The sequence below is a fragment of the Kogia breviceps genome, chromosome 3 (assembly GCF_026419965.1).
Source record: "Kogia breviceps isolate mKogBre1 chromosome 3, mKogBre1 haplotype 1, whole genome shotgun sequence".
Taxonomy (NCBI): Eukaryota; Metazoa; Chordata; class Mammalia; order Artiodactyla; family Physeteridae; genus Kogia; species Kogia breviceps.
Genome location: NC_081312.1, coordinates 145,378,948 through 145,406,678, shown reverse-complemented (window position 1 = coordinate 145,406,678; position 27,731 = coordinate 145,378,948). Strand labels below are relative to the sequence as shown.

General features: G+C 38.4%; 1 protein-coding gene across 13 annotated transcripts in view; it reads right to left on the bottom strand.

The window, feature by feature from the left end:
• The window catches only part of NEDD4 (NEDD4 E3 ubiquitin protein ligase), a 207,453-nt gene that overhangs the window by 11,158 nt on the left and 168,564 nt on the right, over positions 1-27,731 (bottom strand). For all 13 annotated transcript variants that reach the window (XM_067029809.1, XM_067029802.1, XM_067029803.1 and 10 more), the window contains 16 exons: positions 24,701-24,766; positions 21,505-21,624; positions 20,068-20,271; positions 18,805-18,885; positions 18,524-18,578; positions 18,370-18,428; positions 17,265-17,330; positions 13,274-13,503; positions 12,410-12,531; positions 12,251-12,321; positions 4,591-4,686; positions 4,156-4,229; positions 3,810-3,870; positions 1,596-1,655; positions 1,403-1,510; positions 667-763 (listed from right to left, as the gene is read on the bottom strand). In XM_067029809.1, coding sequence (XP_066885910.1) covers positions 667-763; positions 1,403-1,510; positions 1,596-1,655; positions 3,810-3,870; positions 4,156-4,229; positions 4,591-4,686; positions 12,251-12,321; positions 12,410-12,531; positions 13,274-13,503; positions 17,265-17,330; positions 18,370-18,428; positions 18,524-18,578; positions 18,805-18,885; positions 20,068-20,271; positions 21,505-21,624; positions 24,701-24,766 — 1,570 coding nt within the window. The remainder of the gene's footprint in view (positions 1-666; positions 764-1,402; positions 1,511-1,595; positions 1,656-3,809; positions 3,871-4,155; positions 4,230-4,590; positions 4,687-12,250; positions 12,322-12,409; positions 12,532-13,273; positions 13,504-17,264; positions 17,331-18,369; positions 18,429-18,523; positions 18,579-18,804; positions 18,886-20,067; positions 20,272-21,504; positions 21,625-24,700; positions 24,767-27,731) is intronic.

The window sequence follows — 27,731 nt, the reverse complement described above, 5'->3', positions numbered from 1 at the left end:
TCCAATGAGCACATTCGTGAGCAGCAAAGCTCTTTTCTCAGCCTTCCTACGGGGAGTGGTTACTCTAGGTGGAGAAGTGGCAGCTGCTTGACAGGTTCTGCAAACAGATATAAATGAAGCTTAACAAGGAGACCAGGTTTAACCAAGGAGGGGACAGTAGGGCTCCAATCTGGGCTATACTTTCTCTGAAAGACTTTTTCTTCTTGGTATCTTTAAAAGCAAATAAATGTCATTCCAATAAACAGAATATTTAACTTCATTTAGTCCGTTCTTTCCCCCAAATGTATTCTACTATGATACTCTCTGGGTTTTGTTGTACGCTTATTAACACCCTGTGGAACTTTACACTCCGCCTGCCCTAAACCGTCACACTACAGGCAATGCTTTTTCTGTAATGGAATGCAGGGTGGGAATCAAATTTAAAATTCAAGAATGGGAAGTAACTTGAGTCATTTCATGTTTCCAGTTTTCTCCTTTGCTATCTGATTAGAAGGTGTACATATACTTTGATCTACTTCAGTGTATCTAATTACAATCATTTTAAAATCTTAATTTTTTTCATTAAGCTAAATATTTGTATAAATGATAGAAGCTTGAAGACTAGTCAGCCATGAAAAAGACAACTGGCATAAGCTCCATCTTTTAATGATCTATGGAAATCCTTACCATACAGTTCAGCAAATCCATTCATAGGCACACGGGATGTGCCAGTGACAAACTGAAGTAATCGTATTCTTTTTTCTGAGTCCATCATTAAAACAGCCTGCAAAAGATAAAAGCAGCACTTAGGAACATCACTGGAAAAAAACGGTAACAAAACTACCCTGAAAAATATGCTGTCAGAATTTAGTTAGAGCGTTAATGATCACTTATGAAATTTGCATGTTTCTTTCAGTTCAAGTTGTGCTTATGGGTGGTTCACGAAGTTCCAAGGCTACATGGTAACTCTTTAGAATGGGATTATAGCCTAATAAAGTGACAAAATTTCCTCTCAGATGTGACTCACGGCTTTTAAAAAATTGTTATTTACTGGTATTATTGAGTAGCATACATATTTCTGTATAAGATGGAAAATCACATTCCAAGGAGCCATGCAGGAGTCCCAGAGAATACACTGCAGGTTATTACAAGTTCCTTTGAAGAGTCCCAACTTTAGTAAGGAACCAAGTGCCTATCTCAGCTGTCACTGCCACTTACTACATTCTGCACATTTTATTTATCTAAAAATATGTATGGAGGTTGGAACCATATCCAGAAGGTAAACATATACAGTGCAAAATCAAAGATAATTTTGGCAGGGCTATATATATTTTTTGTCGTATCTCTATGTAATCCACTAGTATAGCTAAATATGATTGAATCTACTGAAAAGTAATTTATGAAAATAGAAGCTTTCCATTACCTTCCAAAACCACTGGATGACTTGATGATTTACACTGTAGCCATTTTTGTACTTTGTGTGTTCTCTCCAGTCATTCACATCGACATCTCCCAAGCCACACATCAGAAGCTACGTAATAAGAAATGTCAAACTGTAGACATGAAAAATAATGGGAACAAAAGTCCTGTTTTAAGATAAGAACAATATTTCTTACCTCTAGTTCATTTTCATCAAAAATTTTGATGAGATCCTGTGGTATCAGTTCAAAAAATCCCTAGTAGAAAGAATATATTTAAAACCCTGGTCAGTGGGGTCAATGGACAATCCCATACTTCATCTTCTTCCACTACACAGTCATGGGCTCTTAACTGACATTTCAGTGTTGGCAAGAAAGTATACATGTCTGTTCTCTCACTGATTCCTCAAAGTGGCTATTTTAAAACTTCTTACAATTTTTAAGCCTCCTCCTCCTCCACGTCACCCCTTCTTTACAGCAGATAATTTCTACTTGAGAGAAAATAGAGGCAATTCTGCAGGATGGAATTCCCTCAACCTTCAGCATCCCCATGTACCAACCAGCACCAACATCCACGAAGGCCTCCTCCCCACTGCTGTGGAGAGAGGGACCACTTCCTCTCTGTGCTTCATCTGCTTCCTCAAGGATGTCATCACGAAACCTTTATTAGCTCACTCTTCATGCATCTAAATTTGTTCAAGCCTTATCTACCTTAAAAACAAAACAAGAAAGCAAGCCCCTCTTTCTGCTCTCCACGTTCTGGACAGTGTTACTACGCATTTCCAAATCCCCTCTCGCTCCCCCCCATCTATCCCTCAACCACTGCAATCTGACCTCTTCATCAATGCTTCCCTGAAGGTGTCCTGGAGAAACTCAAAGACAGCTTTACAGCTACATCTAATACATGCTTTTTAGTTCCCTAACTTACTTGACTTCTCTGCACTACGATATTGCTGACAACACCTTTGTTCTTGAAACTGCTGTTGTTGATGGTTTTCCTCCTATGTCTCTGTCTGCCTTTGCTGATTTCCTTTGCTGTCTCCGTTTCTCCTGTCCATTTCTTAAATGTTGGTGTTTGCACATCCCCACGTGTAGCCATCCACTTTCACCGTTCTTACTGTTCTTTTGAATTTTCCATCTTGTCTAGTCCACACCTCCACTACACACATGCAGAGGATCCCCAGATCTCTATCCTTTAAATTACCCTAAGCTATAGATCTCCCTTCCTGAGAGCCACTCATGTGCACACACAGCTTTCTTCCCACTGTCCTTACCATTTCTCCCCGGGAACACTGCAGCACTTTCCAACTAGCCTCTGCGGCTCGTCTTGCCCTCTCTAGCTCACTACATACCACTTCCAGCATGATCTAACCAAAATGTATCAATACATTGGGTCCTGGTGTTCTATTGTTGATAGCCTTTAATGCCACCTTCTTCCCTCACTGGACTTCAGAGAAAACTCTGAACAAACAGGGCCCCCATCATCTGGTTCTTCCCATCTCTCCAGGCTTAATTTCACCTCTTGCATCCTCTTATCCAGTACAGCAATTGCTTGTATTCTCTCTAACGTGTGCCCAGTCTGTCTTACTGCCACACTTCACAGGTGCTGCTGCCTCTGCTTAGAATTGCATTTCCTCTTCCTCTGTGGCTGGCCGATCCCTTGAGCCCTCCCCTCCCCTGCCTCCACCTCTCTCTGCTCTGGTTTCTACCTCTCTTCTCTGCTCACCTAGTACTGCAGGCTTCCCTCTGTCCATTTCCCCCTTTAGAGTCTCTGCTCCTTGACAGCAGGACCTATGTCTTTTTGCCTCTCGCATAGCACCGGATACAGTCAGTGCTCAATGTTGAATAAATGAAAAAGTATGTGATAAATATTTAACAGAAGACTTTTAGTTAGCTTAGGAAATGAATGCCCTGACAACAGCCTAAATGTCTATCAATTGGGAAGTTTAAATAACTTATTAATTTAGAGTATGAATAAAAGGCAGCCAGAAAGAAAGGTCGCTACATATCTTGACATGTAAAGACATCCAATAAGTATTTGATAAGAGAAGAAAGTGAGTCACAAACCAACATGTATGATGTGACCCCATTTAGGAAAAGAAACAAATAGTATATTCCACCATCCCTCTATCACTCTTGTTCCTTTGTTCACCTAAGGTTACTTAAGGTGAGGGGAGTGGGACTGGGAAAGGTGAGAGGGATCCATGTTAAGGAGGACTGTTTATTGCATGGATTTCTTGAATGATTGCGTTTAACTCAACATCTATTCATTTAATATTTTGTCAGTATGAAAATTAATTTAAAATGGTTTTTAAAAGTCATATACTACTTTTTCTCTGACATGATAAGGCCCAATATTTAAAACTTATGGACTGTACTTTGAAATTATAGAAGAGGAAACAAAATGAATACCTCTTTAAAAGCAGCCATTTGCTTCTGGATTCGGTTTACAAATCGCCATTGTATTACCAGACTAAAAGAAACAAAACATTTCATCTTTTTCACAGGAAACAAGAAAAACTGTTAAGGTACATGTATTGTGGTTAGAAACAAAAAATAAAGACTAGCTAAGCCCAAGGCAAAAACTGAACATGAGTGAGTAATATGACATGGTTACAGAAAGAAAAAAAGAACATTGAGGCTCTGACTCTGGGGTAAGAGAAAGAAGGTACAAAGAGTCTTCCCAGAAAGAAGTATAAAATTATTTCCAATAAAGAATTTACTAAATAGAGTCAAATACTTACAACAAAATACTTACTAAATATATTCCTTTTTGTTCTTATTGGTGACGACTATTTCTGATCCACCGTTTTTCAACTCATGTTGATGGGTCTAAAATTAAGCATGATACCTTGGTATGTTATTTTAGTGAAAAAAATTAAGTATACATATGATAGTTATACCAGAAACCTGGTGTTTCAAATTAAATCCATTCAAAAGCTAAGAAAACTTGAAATATTAGTTTTACTAAAATAAATATGGAATGAGTCAAATGTTAAAGAAGCACAAATTCTTTCTGAGAGACAGCTTTCGTTACTGGAAAATAAATTTAAAAATAGAGTGTAGAAATATGTTGAGTATATGCATTATTTAACATTGAAACTTAAGTTATAACATTTCACTTAAGTTATTAAACTTAAGTTCTAAAGTTCCACAATTTATGTACCATTTTTATTAATCAAAATTTACATACCTGTCCAAAAAGTTCTTCATCTATGACAAACCTGAGGTCTAGTTCTGTTGGGTCGTTCTCAAGAATCCATCTTAGTGAATTGTAATACTCACTATCCTAAATGGGAAATATTGCATATTTAAAATTTATATATAGAAAGAAGATACCTGAATCTGCAGAGAAAGTATGCTGAGGGTCTGAATAATTGGACAAAAGATGAAAAGGTCAGTTGGACATCTTTTACACACACACACAAGTATTACAAAGAGATGAATGACCAGTAAGTGTAAGTGCATATATCAATAGTGTGGTACCTGCTTAAAAGTTTCGAAGTCTATCTCTGTTTGGAAGTAGTGGAGGTACAGATTTTATTATCCAGTTAAAGGGTCAGTTTTGACATGAATCCTAACTGCCATGGGTACTCAGGAGCACTCAACACCTGTTTCACATGGCCTGTGAGACTGTGTTTGAAGTGTTTAAGCAGCTCTGAGGAGGCTGTTATTTATACCTGGCCCAAGTTGAAGAAAAATCTCAAATTAAATACAAAACTTCAGTTAACCAACACCAATAACTGTGCAATTTTATGATTTACAAAGAATTATACTGTTCACACAAATAATGTGTCACAAAAATGGAACTTGGTAACATGGACAATGTCTTGGAATCCATGTGTTCACACACTGTGTGATGCTATTCAGCATAGGTTACAAAGTTATAGTCAAGGATTTAATCCTTGGGTTTCTGTTTCTTTTTTTAATTTTTAAATTTTATTTATTTTTTTATATAGCAGGTTCTTATTAGTTATCCATTTTATACATATTACTGTATATATGTCAATCCCAATCTCCCAATTCATCACACCACCACCCACCCCCCACTTTCCCCCCTTGGTGTCCATACATTTGTTCTCTACACCTGTGTCTCAATTTCTGCCCTGAAAAAAATGGTTCATCTGTACCATTTTTTCTAGGTTCCACATATATGCATTAATATACAATATTTGTTTTTCTCTTTCTGCCTTACTTCACTCTGTATGACAGTCTCTAGATCCATCCACATCTCTACAAATAATCCAATTTTGTTCCTTTTTATGGCTGAGTAATATTCCATTGTATATATATATACCACATTTTCTTAATCCATTCGTCTGTCGATGGGCATTTAGGTTGTTTCCATGACCTGGCTATTGGAAATACTACTGCAATGAACATTGGGGTGCATGTGTCTTTTTTTTTTTTTAATGGACCCAGGTTGCCACTTCAGGTGGTCAAAATAAGTCATTAACTTCTTGATTCCTTGCATAAGCCTTCTTTGGTGAGCATTTTTTTTAATCCACTAGGGAATATAAGTATAATACATTTTTTATTGAATTTATTTTTTTATATAGCAGGTTGTTATTAGTTATCCATTTTATACACATCAGTGTATACATGTCAATCTCAATCTCCCAATTCATCCCACCACACCGCCCCCCCACCCCCCACCCTGCAACTTTCTCACCTTGTGTCCATACATTTGTTCCCTGTATCTGTGTCTCAATTTCTGCCCTGCAAACCGGTTCATCTGTACCATTTTTCTACGTTCCACATATATGCATTAATATACGATATTTGTTTTTCTCTTTCTGACTTACTTCACTCTGTATGACAGTCTCTAGATTCATCCATGTCTCTACAAATGACCCAATTTCGTTCCTTTTTATGGCTGAGTAATATTCCATTGTGTATATGTACCACATCTTCTTTATCCATTCGTCTGTTGATGGGCATTCAGGTTGCATCCATGTCCTGGCTATTGTAAATTGTGCTGCAATGAACACTGGGGTGCATGTGTCTTTGAATTATGGTTTTCTCTGGGTATATGCTCAGTAGTGGGATTGCTGGGTGATACGGTAATTCTATTTTCAGTTTTTTAAGGAACCTCCATACTGTTCTCCATACTGGCTGTATCAATTTACATTCCCACCAACAGTGCAAGAGGGTTCCCTTTTCCCCACACCCTCTCCAGCTTTTGTTGTTTGTAGATTTTCTGATGATGCCCATTCTAACTGGTGTGAGGTGATACCTCATTGTAGTTTTGATTTGCATTTCTCTAATAATTAGAGATGCTAAGCAGCTTTTCATGTGCTTCTTGGCCATCTGTATGTCTTCTTTGGAGAAATGTGTATTTAGGTCTTCTGCCATTTTTGATTGGATGGTTTGTTTTTTAAATATTGAGCTGCATGAGCTGTTTATATATTTTGGAGATTAATCCTTTGTCTGTTGATTCATTTGCAAATATTTTCTCCCATTCTGAGGGTTGTCTTTTCATCTTGTTTGTAGTTTCCTTTGCTTTGCAAAAGCTTTTAAGTTTCATTAGGTCCCATTTGTTTATTTTTGTTTTTATTTCCATTACTCTAGGAGGTGGGTCAAAAATACCTTGTTGTGATTTATGTCAAAGAGCATTTTTCTTATGTTTTCCTCTAAGAGTTTAATAGTGTCCAGTCTTATATTTAGGTCTTGAATCCATTGAGTTTATTTTTTGTGTATGGTGTTAGGGAGTGTTCTAATTTCATTCCTTTACATGTAGTTGTCCTGTTTTCCCAGCACCACTTATTGAAGAGGCTGTCTTTTCTCCATTGTATACTCTTGCCTCCTTTATGAAAGAGAAGGTGACACTATGTGTGTGGGTTTATCTCTGGGCTTTCTATCCTGTTCCATTGATCTATATTTCTGTTTTTGTGTCAGTACTATACTGTCTTGATTATTGTAGCTTTGTAGTATAGTCTGAAGTCTGGGAGTCTGATTCTTTCAGCTCCGTTTTTTTCCCTCAAGACTGCTTTGCCTATTTGGGGTCCTTTGTGTCTCCATACAAATTTTAAGATTCTTTGTTCTAGTTCTGTAAAAAATGCCACTGGTAATTTGATAGGGATTGCATTGAATCTGTAGATTGCTTTGGGTAGTATAGTCATTTTCACAATATTAATTCTTCCAATCCCCAAACATGGTATATCTCACCATCTGTTTGTATCATCTTTAATTTCTTTCATCAGTGTCTTATAGTTTTCTGCATACAGGTCTTTTGTCTCCTTAGGTAGATTTATTCCTAGGTATTTTATTCTTTTTGTTGTAATGGTAAATGGGAGTATTTCCTTAATTTCTCTTTCAGATTTTTCATCATTTGTGTATAGGAATGCAAGAGATTTCTGTGCATTAATCTTATATCTTGCAATTTTACCAAATTCATTGATTAGCTCTAGTAGTTTTCTGGTGGCATCTTTAGGATTCCCTATGTATAGTATCATGTCATCTGCAAACAGTGACAGGTTCACTTCTTTTCCAATTTGTATTCCTTTTATTTCTTTTTCTCCTCTGATTGCCATGGCTAGGACTTCCAAAACTATGTTGAATAATAGTGGCAAGAGTGGACATCCTTGTCTTGTTCCTGATCTTAGAGGAAATGCTTTCAGTTTTTCACCATCGAGAATGATGTTTGCTGTAGGTTTGTCATATATGGCCTTTATTATGTTGAGGTAGCTTCCCTCTATGCCCACTTTCTGGAGAGTTTTTATCATAAATGGGTGTTGAATTTTGTCAAAAGCTTTTTCTGCATCTATTGAGATGATCATATGGTTCTTATCCTTCAATTTGTTAATATGGTGTATCACATTGATTGATTTGCATATATTGAAGAATCCTTGCATCCCTGGGATAAATCCCACTTGGTCATGGTGTATGATCCTTTTAATGTGTTGTTGGATTCTGTTTGCTAGTATTTTGTTTAGGATTTTTGCATGTATATTCATCAGTGATACTGGTATGTAATTTTCTTTTTATGAGTATCTTTGTCTGGTTTTGGTATCAGGGTGATGGTGGCCTCATAGAATGAGTTTTGGAGTGTTCTTTCCTCTGCAATATTTTGAAAGAGTTTGAGAAGGATGGGTGTTAGCTATTCTCTAAATGTTTGACAGAATTCACCTGTGAAGCCGTCTGGGCCTGAACTTCTTTTGTTGGAAGATTTAAAATCACAGTTTCAATTTTATTGCTTGTGATTGGTCTGTTCATTTCTTCTTGGTTCAGTCTTGGAAGGTTACACCTTTCTAAGAATTTGTCCATTTCTTCCAGGTTTTCCATTTTATTGGTAATAGAGTTGCCTTTAGTAGTCTCTTAGGATGCTTTGTATTTCTGCAGTGTCTGTTGTAACTTCTTCATTTTCATTTCTAATTTTATTGATTTGAGTCCTCTCCCTCTTCTTCTTGATGAGTCTGGGTAAAGGTTTATCTACTTTGTTTATGTTATGAAAGAACCAGCTTTTAGTTTTATTGATCTTAGCTATTGTTTTCTTTGTTTCTATTTCATTTATTTCGGATCAGGTCTTTATGATTTCTTTCCTTGTGCAAATTTTGGGGTTTGTTTGTTCTTCTTTCTCTAGTTCCTTTAGGTATAAGGTTCGATGGTGTATTTGAGATTTTTCTTGTTTCTTGAGGTAGGCTTGTATAGCTATAAACTTCCCTTTTAGAATTGCTTTTGCTGCATCCCATACGTTTTGGATCATCATGTTTTCGTTGTCATTTGTCTCTGGGGTTTTTGTTGATCTCTTCTTTGATTTCTTCAGTGATCTCTTGGTTATTTAGTAATGCATTGTTTAGCCTCCATGTGTTTGTGTTTTTTACATTTTTCCCCCTACAGTTGATTTGTAATCTGATAGCGTTGTGATCCGAAAAGATGCTTGATATGATTTCAATTTTCTTGAATTTACTGAGGCTTGATTTGTGATCCAAGGTGTGATCTATCCTGGAGAATGTTCCATGCACACTTGAGAAGAAAGTGTAATCTGCTGTTTTTGGATGGAATGTCCTATAAATATCAATTAAATCTATCTGGTCTATTGTGTCATTTAAAGCTTGTGTTTCCTTATTAATTTTCTGTTTGGATGATCTTTCCATTGGTGTAAGTGAGGTGTTTAAGTCCCCCACTATTGTGTTACTGTCGATTTCCTCTTTTATAGCTGTTAGCAGTTGCCTTATGTATTGAGGTGCTCCTGTGTTGGGTGCATAGGTATTTATAAGTGTTGTATCTTCTTCTTGGATTGATCCCTTGATCATTATGTAGTGTCCTTCCTTGTGTCTTGTAACGTTCTTTGTTTTAAAGTCTATTTCATCTGATATGAGTATTGCTACGCCAGCTTTCTTTTGATTTCCTTTTGCATGGAATATCTTCTTCCATCCCCTCACTTTCAGTCTGAATGTGTCCCTAGGTGTGAAGTGGGTCTCTTGTAGACAGCATATATATGGGTCTTGTTTTTGTATCCATTCAGCAAGCCTGTGTCTTTTGGTTGGAGCATTTAATCCATTCACGTTTAAGGTAATTATCGATATGTATGTTCCTATGACCATTTTCTTAATTGTTACGGGTTTGTTTTTGTAGGTCCTTTTCTGTCTTGTGTTTCTCACTTAGTGAGGTTCCTTTAGCATTTGTTGTAGAGCTGGTTTGGTGGTGCTGAATTCTCTTAGCTTTTGCTTGTCTGTAAAGCTTTTGATTTCTCCATCAAATCTGACTGAGATCCTTGCCGGGTAGAGTAATCTTGGTTGTAGGTTCTTCCTTTTCATCACTTTAAGTGTATCATGCCACTCCCTTCTGGCTTGTAGAGTTTCTGCTGATAAATCAGCTGTTAACCTTATGGGAGTTCCCTTGTATGTTATTTGTCATTTTTCCCTTGTTGCTTTCAATAGTTTCTCTGTGTCTTTAATTTTTGCCAATTTGATTACTATGTGTTTCAGCGTGTTTCTCCTTGGGTTTATCCTGTTGGGATTCTCTGTGCTTCCTGGACTTGGATGGCTATTTCATTTCCCATGTTAGGGAAGTTTTTGACTATAATCTCTTCAAATATTTTCTCTGGTCCTTCCTCTCTCTCTCTTCTCCTTCTGGGACCTCTATAATGAGAATGTTGTTGCATTTAATGTTGTCCCAGAGGTCTCTTAGGCTGTCTTCATATCTTTTCATTCTTTTTTCTTTATTCTGTCCTGCAGCAGTGATTTCCACCATTCTGTCTTCCAGGTCACTTATCTGTTCTTCTCCCTCAGTTATTGTGCTATTGATTCCTTCTAGTGTATTTTTCATTTCAGTTATTGTATGTTCATCTCTGTTTTGTTTGTTCTTTAATTTTTCTAGGTGTTTGTTAAACATTTCTTGCATCTTCTCGTTCTATGCCTCCATTCTTTTTCCAAGTTCCTGGATCATCTTCACTATCATTATTCTGAATTCTTTTTCTGGAAGGTTTCCTATCTCCACTTCATTTAGTTGTTTATCTGGGGTTTTATCTTGTTCCTCTATCTGGTACATAGCCCTCTGACTTTTCATCTTGTCTATCTTTCTGTGAATGTAGTTTTTGTTCCACAGGCTGCAGGATTGTAGTTCTTCTTACTTCTGCTGTCTGCCCTGTGATGGATGAGGCTATCTAAGAGGCTTGTGCAAGTTTCCTGATGGGAGGGACTGGTGGTGGGTAGAGCTGGCTGTTGCTCTGGTGCGCAGAGCTCAGTAGAACTTTAATCCGCTTGTCTGCTAATGGGTGGGGCTGGGTTCCCTCCCTGTTGGTTGTTTGGCCAGAGGCAACCCAGCACTGGAGCCTACCAGGCTTTTTGGTGGGGCTAATGGTGGACTCTGGGAGGGCTCACTCCAAGGAGTACTTCACAGAACTTTGGCTGCCAGTGTCCTTGTCCTCATGGTGAGACACAGCCGCCCCCCGCCTCTGCAGGAGACCCTCCAACACTAGCAGGTAGGTCTGGTTCAGTCTCCTATGGGGTCACTGCTCCTTCCCCTGGATGCTGATGCACAAACTACTTTGTGTGTGCCCTCCAAGAGTGGAGTCTCTGTTTACCCCAGTCCTGTCAAAGTCCTACAATCATATCCCACTAGCCTTCAAAGTGTGATTCTCTAGGAATTCCTCGTCCCGTTGCCGGACCCCCAGGCTGGGAAGCCTGACGTGGGGCTCAGAACCTTCACTCCAGTGGGTGGACTTCTGTGGTATAAGTGTTCTCCAGTTTGTGAGTCACCCACCCAGCTGTTATGTGATTTGATTTTATTGTGACTGTGCCCCTCCTACCAACTCATTGTGGCTTCTCCTTTGTCTTTGGATGTTGGGTATCTTTTTTGGTGAGTTCCAGTGCCTTCCTGTCGATGCTTGTTCAGCAGTTAGTTGTGATTCCGGTGCTCTCCTGCAAGCCAATCTTTTTATCGGGTTTCTGTTTCTCTGTAGTAGCCTAATCTCAAGGCCTTGCTTTTGGACTGCCATTTTGAAAACATATGCCATTCATCACAAATAATCACAATTCAAACACTGATGCAAGAGATGCATAAAATTGATGTATAACATGTTGAAGTATTTAGGGAGACGTTTACTGATATATGCAACTTTCTTTGAAATGCATCAAAAAAAACAAGATGGATTGACGGATGGGGGTGTGGACAAGTGAGTATAGATAAAAAGCCAATTGTGGAATCTGGGTGGTGGATATGCACATAGCCATTGTAAAATATTTTCAATTTCTTTATATGTTAGAAAATTTTCATAATAAAATGTTGGGGAAAATGTTCATTTGTATTTTGGAATGTCTATTGATTTTTTTCATTATTAAAAGGTAAGCCTGTAAAATATTCAGTTGCCTGTTATACCATACTTTATATTATAAGTGAAAAAGACATACCACTGATTCCATATCATGAAGTGTTATTGGCTTGTGCAGCATCATCTTGTAAAATGGGCGGATGAAAAAGCCTTGTAAAAAACAAATATATTCAAAATGATTACCAAGTGAAAGAAATCAGATAATTACATTAAAAAAAGTTTTATGCTTAATACTAACCATCCAACAGTTTGCCATGATAAACTGCCATCCCAGCTACCCGGCCAATAAACTTGAAGTAAGAGAGGTGATCTTCATTACACAGTCCAGAGTTGGGATTTATCTGTAGGGTATAATTATCCCTGTAAAGATAACCACATTTAAATGTTCCTTTCTATATTTCATACAAAAATTTTAATATGACAAATAACTGTAAATCATGTCCCTCTTTTCAGAGTTGTTTACCTCTGTTAGAACCATATTACACCATTGGATTTAATGGTTTTAAAAATAGTCATTTTGATCAAAAGGTGGAAACAATCCAAAATGTTATGGAAAGATAAATGGATAAACAAAATGTGGTGTATACACATAACGGGATATTATATAGCCTTCAAAAAGAAGGAAATTCTACCACATGCTGCTCCGTGGACAAAACCTTGAAGACGTTATGCTAATGAAGTCAGTTACAAAAAGACAAATACTGTATGATTCTACTTATATGAGGTACTGAGAATAGTCAAATTCATAGAGACAGAAAGTAGAATGGTTAATGCCAGGGAATGGGGGAGATAGTGTTTAAAGGGAATGGAGTTTCAGTTTGGGGTGATGAAAAAGTTCTGCAGATGGATGGTGGTGATAGTTGCACAACAATGAATGTATTTGCACTTAATGCCACTGAACTATATACTTAAAATGATAAAAATGGTAAATTTTATGTTATGCATATTTCACCACAATGTAAAAAAGTTATTTCTGAAACAACATTAGTTACGGTCTCCCTTTTCTGATACATTGTGATGTACATTTTCCTTGCATCATATCACTCTGTTACTTTCAAAACAGTGATTTTTTTTTTTTTCTGTATACAGTCATTGTACTTACGTAGCAGAATATTCAAACAACCCATAATAAGGGTTAAACATTTCCTTCGAAATCAGAAAGAACCATTCTCTGGCGACTCCTCCATAATCTAGTCCCTTTTCGCCATCAAACTCAATCCACAGTCTAGCCTTGAGGAAGTCTGCTCTCTTGACCCCCATAATTCTCCTGTAAGAATCCTCAAGGACAGTTGCACGGCGAAGTTTCATTTCAAATTTGTTTGGAATGTCATTCTGAAAACCCAGAGAAGAGAAACTAATGGTTTAAATCAATTCAACAAGACAACACATTTCTCTCATGAACTTTATAAAATTCATTGTATTCTACCTTGTGCCCAAGATCCTTTTTCAGGGAAAACAGGTCTAGGTATATTGTCTGTATTTCCTCCACAGTATGAAAGAACTCATGCATTTTCTCTAGTCAATTACATAGACTTCTGATTTTCACATCTGAAAAAGCAGCTACTGATGGTAGTAATAAGGCTCATGTGAAGGCACTTCATGAACAGTCCTTTCCCTCTTAAGATCCAATGAAGAAGACCATTCTGTGACCTGCAGTCAGTCTAGCCACTGCCTGCTACTTGTCTGCCTGTTGGTTCAGAGTTCTTCCCTGCCCTCTACTTTTCCTCCTTGGAGCCTGCCCGCTTCACTCAATAACAGGTGCTAACATTTACAGACCGTGCCAGTACTGTTCCCGGCATTTTAAAGGGTTAACTCATTTACTCCTCATGATAAAACTATGAAGAAGCTACTATTATTGTCTTCATTTTACGGATGAAGAAACTAAAGATACAAGTTAAGAAAGTCTTAGCTCCTGAGTCTCTGTTCTTAGTGAATGAGCTCCGTTGCCTCACTCATCTTTTGTACATACTTTGCTTATATGACAAATGTAGATAACTATGCTTTTAGGCAGACCTTGTTGTCAATTACATAGAAATATATCTGAATATTTTATTCTTGAGTGCTTTGTGTGCAACGTTCAAGTGGAAACCATGAAAAGAAAACATACTATAAATATTCTGTCACTTCAAAAAGAGGGTTAGCTCTAAGGGAAAAAAAAATCAATTTCATTATCAATATATTTAAGAAAGTGGAAAGCCCTATAGAAACATAATAATACAAGCAGTTTATGTAAGCGATATAAGCATAACATAATCAGTTTCCTCTGCTGCTTATGCAATTTTAAAAAGTGGTAAGATTGGAGAAAAGGAATTTTAGAATTTTAGGCACTAGGCAAACAGTGCAGGTGACTCAGCAAGCATTTACTGAAGGCCCGCTCTGGACCAGGCCCATGCTAGGTAGGTATTGAAGTGGGGCCAGAGATGGGAGGAAAAGGGTATAAAAACAGGGCATAAGATGTGGTCACTTTCTCAAGGAGTTTATAATTTGGTGTGTGTGTGAGAAACAAATGTAAATGTTACTAATTCTGAGATTTAAAAGAGTAGGAAAATTGCTAAACATAGAAACAGAAGCAAAGTTCTGTGGGTAAAAAGACAGCTATTAATTGCAAGTGAGACAATCAAGGAGGCTTCAAGAGGGGAAGGGAGAGAGGGACTGCAGAACAGCATGCAGGAGGGGTCTAAGCCATTTGACAGCTGGACGGTCCAGAGGAGGAGGGGAGGGATTAGAGTGCAAGAAGGTACAGAAGCAGTCTGAGGCTACAGTGTAGACAGCGTGAAGGCTGACCAGGAAGAGCTGCTGAGCAGGAAGCCACAGGATCGGACTGGTGGGTTCTCAGAGGCTGATGCCGTCGAGTGTAAAGGGTATTTTTAAGGAGAGACAAGAGGCATGCTGGTCAGGGAAAGACCCCTGAAACAGACGGTGTGAGAGAAGACGCATGGACCATGTGAGTGAGCGGTGGAAACGAAGAGAGAGGGCTGAAGGAGAAATTTCCACATCTGAGCTGACTGGTGGACCATGCATGGGTTCTAGAGTCAGGGGACCCTGTGTTCAAGTCCCGACTTCACCTCACACATCTTTTCGAAGGCTTAATTTTCTCACCTATAAAATAGGGACAATAACAATATTGACCCTCAGGAAGCTGTTTCAGGACTTATGAGGATAACGCATTTCTTGCGCTGACACGATACCAGGCATGCAGTGATCTCAGTAATGATCAGCCACCCTTATTCCTAACTAATGAGATGTTAAGGATGAGGCAGAAGAAAAGGTTAAAGACAGCTCAAAGCTTTGGAGCACTGATTTAGATATTTTCATCTCCATCTTGCTCTTTTGCTGTGATGTGTCCAGATAGGGATTTTATTCTTTAAATCCTGCTTGGGACATTTTGTTAAACTGAGGATTCAGATTCTCAGCCTCTTCCTCAGGCTCTCCAATCTCTCTTTCTGGAACAGCTTCATGCTTCTTAAGCTTTCTTTCATAATTTTAATCTTTTTATATATCTTTGTTGCATTCTGGGTAATTTCTTCTCTTAATCACCAATCTGATATGTCAGGTGGCTTAAGAGCATGGACTCTGGTGCTAGACCACTTTGTTTCTGGCTTTGCCACTAATAACCATGGAACTTGATCACATTGCATAATTTCTCTGAGCCTCAGTTTCCTCAGATCTAAAATGTGATAATAATAGTCCCTTCCTTATAGAGTGATTGTAGAGATTACACGTAGATAATACATGTAACTTGTTAAGAAAAATGCCTGGTATGTAGTGAAAGCTCAATAAATATTACTGCTTTCATTATGGTTTTTGTGTTCTGTGACCTGTTGCCTCATCAACCATTAGATACTGTAACATGCTTATAAGTGTTCAGACTGGCAAATGGAGAAGCTAGTGCTTCTATTCCACCCATACATTGTCATTAAGAATGAAAATATTTACCAGACAAGTTACTCAAAATAGACTTAAAATCCCAAATAATTTTAAGAAGTAGAAAACAAATTTCCAGAGTGATTTTAACATAAAATTATTATTGAAAATGAGTTTAAAACATTGAAGACATTTTAGGGCTTTATTCAGGCATAAAATATTTGCACTAAAAAACTATCATATTTCATTTTTTTGTTAAATTTAGGATGAGAAAATCTGTGGAAGCAGACCCATCATCTTGAATCTGGAAAAGCAGCCTTCAGGCTTGGAAGGCAAGTAAGTGTAACCCAATATAGCCACCTAGTGGCAGTACTCCTAAACTGCAGGGCAAGGGGAAAAGCAAGAGCAAATTAGAAAGGCATTAAAAAATGGTCATCACCTTCACAGATACAGAGGACAAATTAGCAGCTACCAGGGGGAGAGGGAAGGGGTGAGGGGCAATACAGAGTTGGGGGGAAGGGTTATTATGGAGTTAAATGAAATCGTGTGTGTGAAACCTTTGAAAAACTAAAGCACTATGGAATTTCAAGAATCTTTCAATCAATTTTAAAAAGTTACTAAAAAAAAAGTCATCACCAACAGAAATGAAATACATGGGCAGATAAGCTTAGTTCCAAACATAATGAATTTGTGGTGAGATGGAAAAGAGAGTAGTGAACATTTCTGATAAGCAGGAGACAGGCAATAAGAGGACTGCTCCAGCCACAGCTGTACTGTCAAATTATGCAGAGATATATTATATTTGAAGCTGTAAATAACAAATGACTAACACTGGAAAACAACAGTCAAAGCAGAAAAGGAATCCAGAGAGTCCTCCTACACAATTAAGTCCAGGCCTGGGGGTAATCTCCTGAGCTACTCTTGCTTAGTTTCTACAATACCCAAACCCCACAAACCCAAGAGGAAACCAGGTTAGAGCTCTTTAAAAGTACACTTCTAATACTATTTTTCTATATTACAAGGGATATTGAGAAATAAAGACATAAAATAACTGTGGTCTCTAATCATATATTACAGGTACTCAAAAAGTACACATCCGTTCCCTAAAAGAAACTATTCAAAGTTGTTAATATATAGAATAAATTCTCTGTTACTTTAAAAAATGCATTTCCCATGCTTTCAGTCTATATGACAATCATTCCTGAGAACTCGTTATAAGTATCACTAACCTGCTTCTTCAACTTTCTTCGGAAGAACTCATACTTTCTTTTGTAATCCCTGGAGTAGGGCACTGCCTTGAGTTGAAAATTTTGGAAAAATAAAGAAGGTTTAAGTTGTTTCATTCTGGAACAATTTTAAAAACTCCCCTCTGGGTATTTGATGAACATAAGTTAAAGGCATTAAAAGAGAATATTTGAAAAGAAAAGTTTAATTCAAAGAAAAACCATATATACAATTAAAAATTTTTTAATTTCTCTGTTTAAGATAAAATTGTATTTAGCAATTCCTATGGCTATAATTTTCATCATGCAATACTCTTGAAATGCAACAGGCCAGAAACAGGAAATGTCTTCCAAGTAGAGAAATATTAGAAATGAAAATTTCCATTTCTAAAGAGGCTTTCAAAGTGATTTCTTCATTAAAGGAACAATTTGAAATATATACTTTTTGCTTGAACTCTGAGGAGTTGCCTTTTTTATCCATTACTTTAAAAGACTAAACATGGAGTCAGAAGAGTAATCTATAAGAACTGTATCTTCAATTTTACTTATTTTTGTGCATTAGGAAACAATTAAAATCTGAAAAACTAAAGTTGGAAAAAGAAGCTATATAAAAGAGGAAAATGATTTTCCTATCGTTAATCTGACTCAAGAGTAGTGTAAACATCATACATGGTAATAATTGTACTTAAATGTGAGTACATCTTATATACCGGTATTTACAACGATTTCAACCAAAAAGTTCAAGTCATGACCCTGAGTTGATAGGGAGCTCTCTGCTTCCTCACCAGATACACTCTTGGCTCCTTTGATCTGCTGAGGATTGCCAGCCTTCTTCTTCAGACAAGTACCAGCCTGAGCGCGGCAGACCACTGCCTTAGTATTTGACTATCTGGCTCACTGGTCTCACAAGGCTGCTGCGCAGAGTAAGGATAATGACTTTATATGCTCTTTTCAAATAACTGAGACCTGGTGTATGGGCGGTGGGGAGAGGGGAGATCTGCAAATGTGCTTTCCTCTCAACACCTTTAGTGCTATGTCCTTGATCAAACACCCTTGAAGAGACTGGTAAGGGGACAACCCCATCAGAGGATCCTGATACAAAGAGACTTACTGGTCCAGTTATTGCTACATTCTGCAACCGAGGATCTTCCCATTGCGTTCTTTTTATATCTGAAGAAAGAGAGAAAAAAAGATGTTCTCCATCCTCAGCACAAAATTCGATACTGCAAAAGATAATGTAATGAAAATAATCACATTGCACATACTGTGATTTATGTAGAAGATTCTTCCATCGGTGTGAGTTCTTTCTTCCCATCCTGGCTATAATGAAGAATATATTTCAGTTATGTTAGGAAACGGTTTTCGATGTATGGGCAGAGAAATAGATTTGGTTATATGGTTGGTTTAATTTGCATATTCCATTCTTAGTAGAAGACATCAACACTTCAACAATAATATTAATTATAGTTGTTAAAGAACTACTGTATTCCAAAATACAAATGTTTGAGATAGCCAAGTTAGATGGGTAGCAGTTCTAGAAACTTACAGGTAAAGGCCCCAGGTCATTGGAAGAATCAAGTGATATCTTTCCTCTCACATGAGCTGGAATTTTCAGTCGTGGATCTTCCTTTTTTGGTAGAGTAAATAAAGAAAACAATACACACAGACAAACTTTAAAATCCTGAAAGTCAGTCTGTTACTATGTTTTCTAATATCAATGGATATCACTTTTATTTCTTTTGTTTACTCTATGAAATAATAGGTTCTCATCTAAAAATCTATCACTCACAGGCTACAATATTCAGTTCTCAGATCTCATCACTACCTCTTTCACAGAAACCATTCGGAGTATTTCGCCCACTCTTTATGGATTGTGTCAATACCTAGGGCTCTTCTCTAAATAAAAACTGGTATAAGAGTGGGACATAAAACTGGAGCACATGTTATTTCTGAGGCCCTGAACATGCTTTTAGGCACCTAGCTGCTAAGGTGTTAATTTATTAATATTTTTGAAAGATAGGAAGGTTATTAAAGGCAATTCAAATTGTTGAAAGAAAGAACAAAATTTAATTTATTTGGATTTACTGATGTATATTATAATTTTCATATTATTTTCTTAAATCATTTATTGTATAATTTTAGTTTTATTTAGGTATATTGGTGTTTTAAACAAATTTATTAATCAAAATCTCTTCATCTGCTGCTGATTTTCAGTAATTTTTCAATTAGTGGTGAACCAACTGCTCAACAACTTTAAGCCTTATCTTAAAATAAAAATACCTATTCTACCTAGTCTCATAAGTTTTTTTGGGTACTATGAGATATGGATTCAAAAGTACTTTGGAACTATAAGCCTCATAAAAAGGGAAAGGATTATGACTAAATATCTTCCTCAATATTCATGGCTAGTGAGCTAAAAACTGCAAACATGGCAATTCCCTGGCAGTCCAGTGGTTAGGACTCCACACTTCCACTGCAGGGGGCGTGGGTTCGATCCCTGGTTGGGGAGCTCAGATCCCACAAGCTGCACAGTGTGACCAAAAACACACACATACACAAAGACAAACAAACAAAAAAAAACCCAAAACTGCAAACAGGAAGTAAATGTATCTCCATGACAATCCCCCCAAATATTAAAAATAGACATAAACATATTGAATAGAAATAATCTTATTAAGAATTCAACATATCTCTAAATGAGGACTAGGAAAGGAAGGGTATATTAATGTATAACTTAAGATTATCAAGAACTACACATGAGAGGCTATTATTGTTGTTATAAATTTAAACTGGAGAGCAATGAAGTTACCCAGGTGGTGGTTTTGGTGTTGTGGTCAATGAAGAAAGGCCTCCCGTTTGGTGCATGCCGGACTTCCCAGCCTTTGGGAAGGAATCCTTGCTCCACTTCAGATGGCTGGGTCACCTGCTGTGCTGTGTCACTTGTGGGCGCCTGTGGGTGAGGGCCTGCAGAAGAACCCTGGCTTGACGGCAGCTGACTGGTCTCCACTGTGGCCTAGCACGTTAATTCAATGGTGTTGCAGTGTTTATAGAGAACACACAAATAGCTGTGGTTAAAAAGGTAACTTAACCTGCAAACAGCACACACAATTATAAATAGGCCTAAAGATTGGAGGCTCATTTTTCCAATACAGTGTTTTGTCAAAGTTTGTTTTTAAAATAATTTATAATTTCTCAGCTGATTCTTGAGCAGTAAGAATGTTGGTTAACCATCAGTCTGTTAACCCTAGTTGCAAGGGAATCTGCAGTGCCAAGTGGAGAAGGTTGTCTTTGCTCATCCAGAAGACTCATATAGAGTGGGAATTTCCCATACACACAAAGTGGGTTCAAATGCTGGGAAGACAAAATGAATGACAAACATACACTACAGAAATGCATACCTGAAATGTAATATATTCATGTGATGAAATATAAGGCAGTAGTTAAAAGAAATACACTGGATTTATATATAAGACAACATGATAGGGTTTTAAAACAATGGTGAGCAAAAAAATATTTAGAATTATATAACACATCTTTGCAAAACTTGACACATGGACATAAATAACGTTTTGCATTGTTTAGCTCTCTATTAGGTACAAAAAATAGGCAGGAAGAATCCCCAACAAGCTCACGATGGTACTTCCCTCTGGGTAGTGGGGTCAAGTGCTTGGCTAAAAGGAATTTAGTTTTATCTGTAAGATTTTATTTTAAAAAAGAAAATGGCTAGAAACATATGGTGATTTGTTAATGGCGATAAATTCAGGGTGTTAAGAAAATCGTTATTTACTATATTATTCTCTGTACTTTTCAGTTTTAAAAAATTTCTCAATAAGAGACATGGTGATAAGACAAAATATTTTCCTAAATGCTTACAAGGAAATATTACAAAAGGCACTCACTGTTGCCAAGGACAAAGTGTCATCATGACAAAGTTCTTTGATAGATACTAATCATCAAGATTATCTTTTAGCAAAATAATCATCTTAACCATTCAAATTACACAGTTACCCAGTGGACCAGATCATTTACTTTGTCCTCCTATTCCCAATTGGACTTGTTTTACATAATAACAAGTGGTGATTCATGTATATTAGAGATCGGCAGGAAATGGCAGACAATTAGCACCAATATCAGAAAATAATTAGAAGCATCCAGCATATACTACAAAGTGACATAATAGCTTCCACAGAAATATGATGGTTCAAATTATGTAAGAAAACACATTAATGGATAGATTGCAGGGTACCTGTAGAGTAGGCTTTAGCCAGGTAGTAGTTCTGCAATTATGATCCACGTAATACGACCTTCCTCTTTCATCTTGTTTTTCTTCCCAACCTGGTGGCAATCCAGATGAAGTAGGCAAGAGCTAAGTGAAGAATAACAGAAGAATTAAATATTAATAAGAAAGAATCCTTTTTTTTTTTTTTTTTTTTTTTTGTGGTATGCGGGCCTCTCACTGTTGTGGCCTCTCCCATTGCGGAGCACAGGCTCCGGACGCGCAGGCTCAGCGGCCATGGCTCACGGGCCCAGTCGCTCCGCGGCATGTGGGATCTTCCCGTACCGGGGCACGAACCCGTGTCTCTTGCATCGGCAGGCGGACTCTCAACCACTGCGCCACCAGGGAAGCCCAGAAAGAATCCTTTTTAAAAGGACCACATCCCTTTTTCACTGCTAGCTCTCTTTATTTTTATTTTTTTAAAGTTTTTGTTTTTGGATATGGACCATTTTTAGAGTCTTTATTGAATTTGTTACAATATTGCTTCTGTTTCATGTTTTGCTATTTTGGCTGTGAGGCATGTGGGATCTTAGCTCTTCGACCAGAGATCGAGCCTGCACCCCTTGCATTGGAAGGCGAAGCCTTAACCACTGGACCGCCAGGGAAGCCCCACTGCTAGCTCTCCTTAAAATGAATCATGTTTTAAATCATATTTTAAAGTGTACAGCATTTCACTTAAAAAAATACTCCAGTAGAACAGATAATAATGATGAGAATGATAACAACACTAAAAATCAACAACCACACACTAAGTGCTTTAACACAGATCATGCCATTTAACCTCCACACAAATCTTAATGAGATAATTAAGAATACTGGCCCATTTTACTTAAGGATGAAACTGAAGCTTAGAAAATGCAAGCAATTTCCTACCAGATAACATTGCTAGTGTGGAGCTGAGATTTGAACCCAGGTAGTCAAACTACAGATATGATCACCCATATGTACCAAGTCAAAAGTTACCCCTGCTTTCTTTCTGTGGGGGCTGGGGATGTGCTGATTATTGTAGTTTATTACTATTGAACAAAAGAGGTCTAGTTTTCCAGGTTTACTTAAAATAGTCCAGGTCTGGCCTTCCTTTTGTCTTTTTTTTTTTTTTTCATGAGCTTTAATTTTTTTAAAAAAATTTTTGGCCGTGCGGCATGTGGAGATCTTAGCTCCCCGACCAGGGATCACTTCTGCGGCCCCTGCACTGGAAATGCGGAGTCTTAACCACTGGACTGCCAGGGAAGTACCCCTTTTGTCTTAGAGATTAGACTCTTCAAGGTTTGGCCTGGTTCCCTAATGTGTCTTACATATAAAAACTATCACACTAGTCTGTTCACTAGATATACTGTTCCCTACACGTACGGGGGTAGATGTACATTGTTGACAGTTATGGTGAGCTGTGAGTCTACAAAATAATGGAATTCAAATTTGCCCAACTTTACAAATGTCCTACAGCTGGTGAGTAGATAAATGGGATGTAGTAGACATATCTACACGATGGAATGTCATGAGCTACTGAGACATGTAACATGGATAAACCTCAAAACATCACATGAAGTGAAAGAGGCCAGATACATAACACGGCATGCTGTATAATTCCACTTATATGGAATTTCTAGAAAAGGCAAAACTAGCAACAAAAGCAGATGAGTGTTCACCTGGGGCTGAGAGTAGGTATTAGGATTAAGAAAACTTTATGTGGCGATGGGAGAATCTCAAACTTGACTGTGGTGATATTTGCACAACTGCATAAATTTACTAAAATTCATTTATTTGTGTACTTAAAAATGGGTGGATTTTATGGCATGTAAATTATACCTTAAGAAAGCTGTAAACAAGCAACCAAACAAAACAGACCTCTCATCAATGTATCGAGAAGAAAAAGGCACGGAGATAGCTTTTCCAGTACATAAAACGTAAATCATCTCTAGATTCTATGGCTCATCTGGTGTACTTAAAATAGTTTCTCAGATGAGTGCCTGTCAGTCAGTCAGAAACTCATCAGTTTCAATGCACAGAGGAAATGATGAAGCGAGGCAGGAGAAATACCAGGGATCTCCTTAAGTGGCTCCAGGCGAGTGGAGGTGGCCAGACACGGGGTAGTAAGTGAGAGGAAGGCTGGGGAGGGCAGTCTTGCCGTGGCATCCACCCTCTTGCTGATGGTCAATGGTGACTGGACCAACTGCACAGGTGGGTACCCCTTCCTTCCTCAGCACAGGGTCCATGTCCCTCTCCTGATGCAGGGCCACCTTTTTAGATAGATGAGCCACTCCTAGGTCGAGGACTTCTGGGTCTGTGCATTCTTTTGCTGGAACTCCCGTGAAAGCAAAAACAATCCCCACTGTTCAAAATTAATATACAGACTGCCATTCAAAATCACAAATGGTTGGTGGGAAAAAAGGGAGGCGGCCAGTCCAAGTGGGGAACTGGAACACTCACAGACCCAGAATGGGGAGAGAATTAGGACATGGAAACAGGCTATTTGGAAGAAAGAGCCCAGACAGAAGGGAAGGTGGGGGGGTGGGCGGGTCTGTGGGTGGCTAAGAGGGAGGGGAGGCTGAAAGGGCCAGGAGCCTGGGTGTTCACATTTGGTTTAAAAAACAAGCGGGGACCATCTGAGGAAGAGACAAACTCAAAGCAATGATGGTTGAGTCAGAAAGAGGATGGAGGCCATGACGTTGTCAGGTCTAAGCTCCAGTCCAGGTCATGGCTGGAGATGCTACTGAGGAGGTAGCAGACGGCTCCTCAGAGGGCTGATGAAGTCCATCCTGGCTGCCAAGCCTGCCGACACCAGGGTACACCTGCCTGAGGGACTGGCCCCTGACGCAGCTTCATGCACGGGGCGGAAAGAGCCACAAGATGCCACGGGCCAGGCACAGAGCAGAGGCCACTGGAGACCACAGTCTTGATCTGTACGCAACACCTCCAGCCCACACAGCGCTTCACCTGCCAAGCCCAGACGCTACCCACCAGCACATGGGGACTTGGCTTTCTCATGATGGGAGAGACAGTTCTCCAGGTTTTGTCTTTAAAGGGCCTGCCTATCCCATTTCCCCTCCCTCAACCTCATCCCCCAGAGCCCAGATGCTGTGCTGGATCGAACGTTCATGTTCCAAAAAAAAAAAGTTGCTGCGTCTTATATTTTTATTGAGGATTGAGGGGAGAGGCTAAAACTCACCACAGGAAGTGTAGGCTGTTCCTCAAAAGTATAGGCTTGTAAGCTGCCTCTTCTGCTGGAATGATTCTTAGAAAAGAAAAAAAAAGAACAGTAATAACTTTAGGTCTCTGCTTTGTCTTTGAATGACAGATAAGGTAGCACGGTGGGTATGATGGGGCAGAAGAAAAGACCCACCCCACCCACTCTCAGCCTTGCTCAACACCACGCCACCCCCGCCAATTGCCTTCCACCTTCCAGCTCACACTTGTCCCTTGAGTCCTAGACTGTCTCCTGGACACTTTCTCTTGAAGGTCTAACAGAGAACCCTTTATTGTGTCCAAAACTGGATTCAGCTTTTTCCTGTCCACACCCACTCAAACCTGTTCCTTCGCAGGTATTCCTTGTCTCAGTGGGCAGCATGGGAGGCCAGCAGCTGCCCTAGGCAGACATCGGTCAGCCCCCGATTTCCCCCCGTCCTGTCCCTTACAGCTGGGTCAGTTACCAGATCCTACGCATTCTATTTCTTTACTAGCTCTCAAATACATTTCCCTTACACTTTTTTTTAAACTTCAAGTTTTCATCATTTATCACCTTGGCTATTACTGTGGCAACATCCTAACAGATGTGCTTTGCTGCAAGTCTTACTTGCTTAAATCTACTCTCCATACCCCGTGCTGCAGCCAGAGAGCGTTCTGCAGTGCAGATTTCATCACATCATTCTCTCACTCCAAGCCCTTCAAAGACTTACAGTCACTAGGATAAAATCTACAGCACAGAACACAATATTAGTGAGCTTCCGGACCTGGCTCTTCCTGCTGGCTGCAGCCCTCCAGTCTCACAAGCCACCCCCTGGACATTCCAGATTACTTGTTTCCTGGAACTCGCATAATTTTTCCTTCCTTGTGCTTTTATATGCACGCTGTTGTTGCCATCTGAAATATTTTAGTTCTGTTACTTAATGACATTAAAATTTATAATATATGTATAAATTAAGTCAGAGGAGCCTCTGTAGGATTGTTTACAATAACAAAGAACTGTAAAAAATCTAAAGTCCATCAAAGGAGACTGGAGAAATAGCTTAAGGGTTACTTGCACAAGGGAATGATGTTTGATTAGTTTGTTGTTGGTTTTAAAAAGAGCAAATCTATATTTACTGAGATGGTCCAATGTCTATGATACAGCATGTAAAAAAAGTAAGTTACCAGAAAGTGCGTACAAGATGATCTCAGGTTAAAAAAATGATATACAAATATGTCTGTGCATGCATGTTTATGAATATGTAGAAAATGTTTAAAACTATATATGCCAAACCATTAATGGCAATTGAGGGAGCACATGTTAGAGGTAAAATGGAAGATTCAATTTTTACTTTATAGACTTCAGTACTGTTTCAATTTTTAACCATGACCATATAATACTTTAAAAATAATAAATTAATTTTTTTGAATTAATACGCACATGGTATGAAATTCAAAAGGTACAAAAGATATATGCCCTGTTTACCCTGTTCCTCTCTTCAGAGCTGAGCAATGTTACCAAGTTTAGTTTAGTGTTCAATAAATATGATACACATATTTATTCTCTGTCATTTAAGTAATTTTATAAATGGTAACATACCAAACACACTGTTCGGTACCTTGGTGTTTTCCACTGAGCAATATCTCTTAGGGATTGTTCCATACAACATATACATTCAAGGATGCTTCATTCTTTCCAATGGCTGCATGGTACTTCATTGTATGGATGCCACCTTTTACTTTTTTTTTTTTTTTTTACCATCTTTATTGGAGTATAGCTGCTCTACAATGATGTGTTAGTTTCTGCTTTATAACAAAGTGAATCAGCTATACATATACATATATCCCCATATCTCCTCCCTCTTGAGTCTCCCTCCCACCCTCCCTATCCCACCCCTCTAGGTGGTCACAAAGCACCGAGCTGATCTCCCTGTTTTATAATTTAAAAAAATAATAATAACAGAAGAAAGGGAATAGGATCTTATGTGATTTATCACCAGCAAATCAATATAGCTTATCCTTTAAGTCTTTGACCTTTCCCACTCCTCTGATAAAAAAATAAAATAAAATGAGTGGAAGATAGAATAGACAGATGGAAGAAAGGAGGGGAAGGGAGCAGGCAGGCAGACCTGCTCTTGGATATTCACACAGGCGTTTACATAGAACTGTCTATACTGAAGCTTCTTAAGGGAGGTGCTAGAAGAGAAGTCAGCAAACTTTTTCTGTTAAGGTCCAGATAGGAAATATTTTTTGTGGGCCAAACGGTCTCTGCTACAACTACTCAACTATGTCGATCTAGTGTGAAAGCAGCCATAGGCAATACTTAAACCGATAGGTGGGCTGTATTCTGAAGATACTTTAACCAGCATATAACCTGCATGCAGTCAGCCCTCCATATTTACTAACTAATGAAAAGCAAGGAATTCCAACTGGAAATGACCACAGCATCCTCAGATGCCTCTTTGTCTTCCACTGAAAGGTCTCCCTTGATAAGATTGGAGAGCTAGCCACAAGGACCTCATCAGGGCAGTGTATGTTGGAATATTTGCTTCTAGACCCCACAGACAGCAATTTTTCAAGCAGTTGCTGGAGTGAGAAGGTCATCTATCTTCTTGTTTAGTCAAAGTACATCGGCTCTTATTCACATGTGTGTTGGTGACATGTGTGGTATAACTGAGAAGGAAAAAAGTAACCCTAAACACCCAGGACCCACCCTGGCACTCATCAGCATCATCAAGACAAAATCAACACTACTTTGTAATCACGCCTAAACACAGCAAAATGTGAACACTGTCCAAGCCACAAAATACCAATTATCTCCCTATCCTGGCAGATATAAGTGCTGCTTTTTTGCTAAATATAGGTTTAGTCTCGATACAGGTAAGATTTGAGATACTCAATCACAGAATAATCTCTGTTTCCTGACAGCATCCAATGCAGAGCAAAGTCCTGCTTCCTTAAACCCTCCTCAAAATTGACTAACATGAGCCCAAATCCTTTAAGTCTTTCCTAACATAATGCTACTGAGACATTCG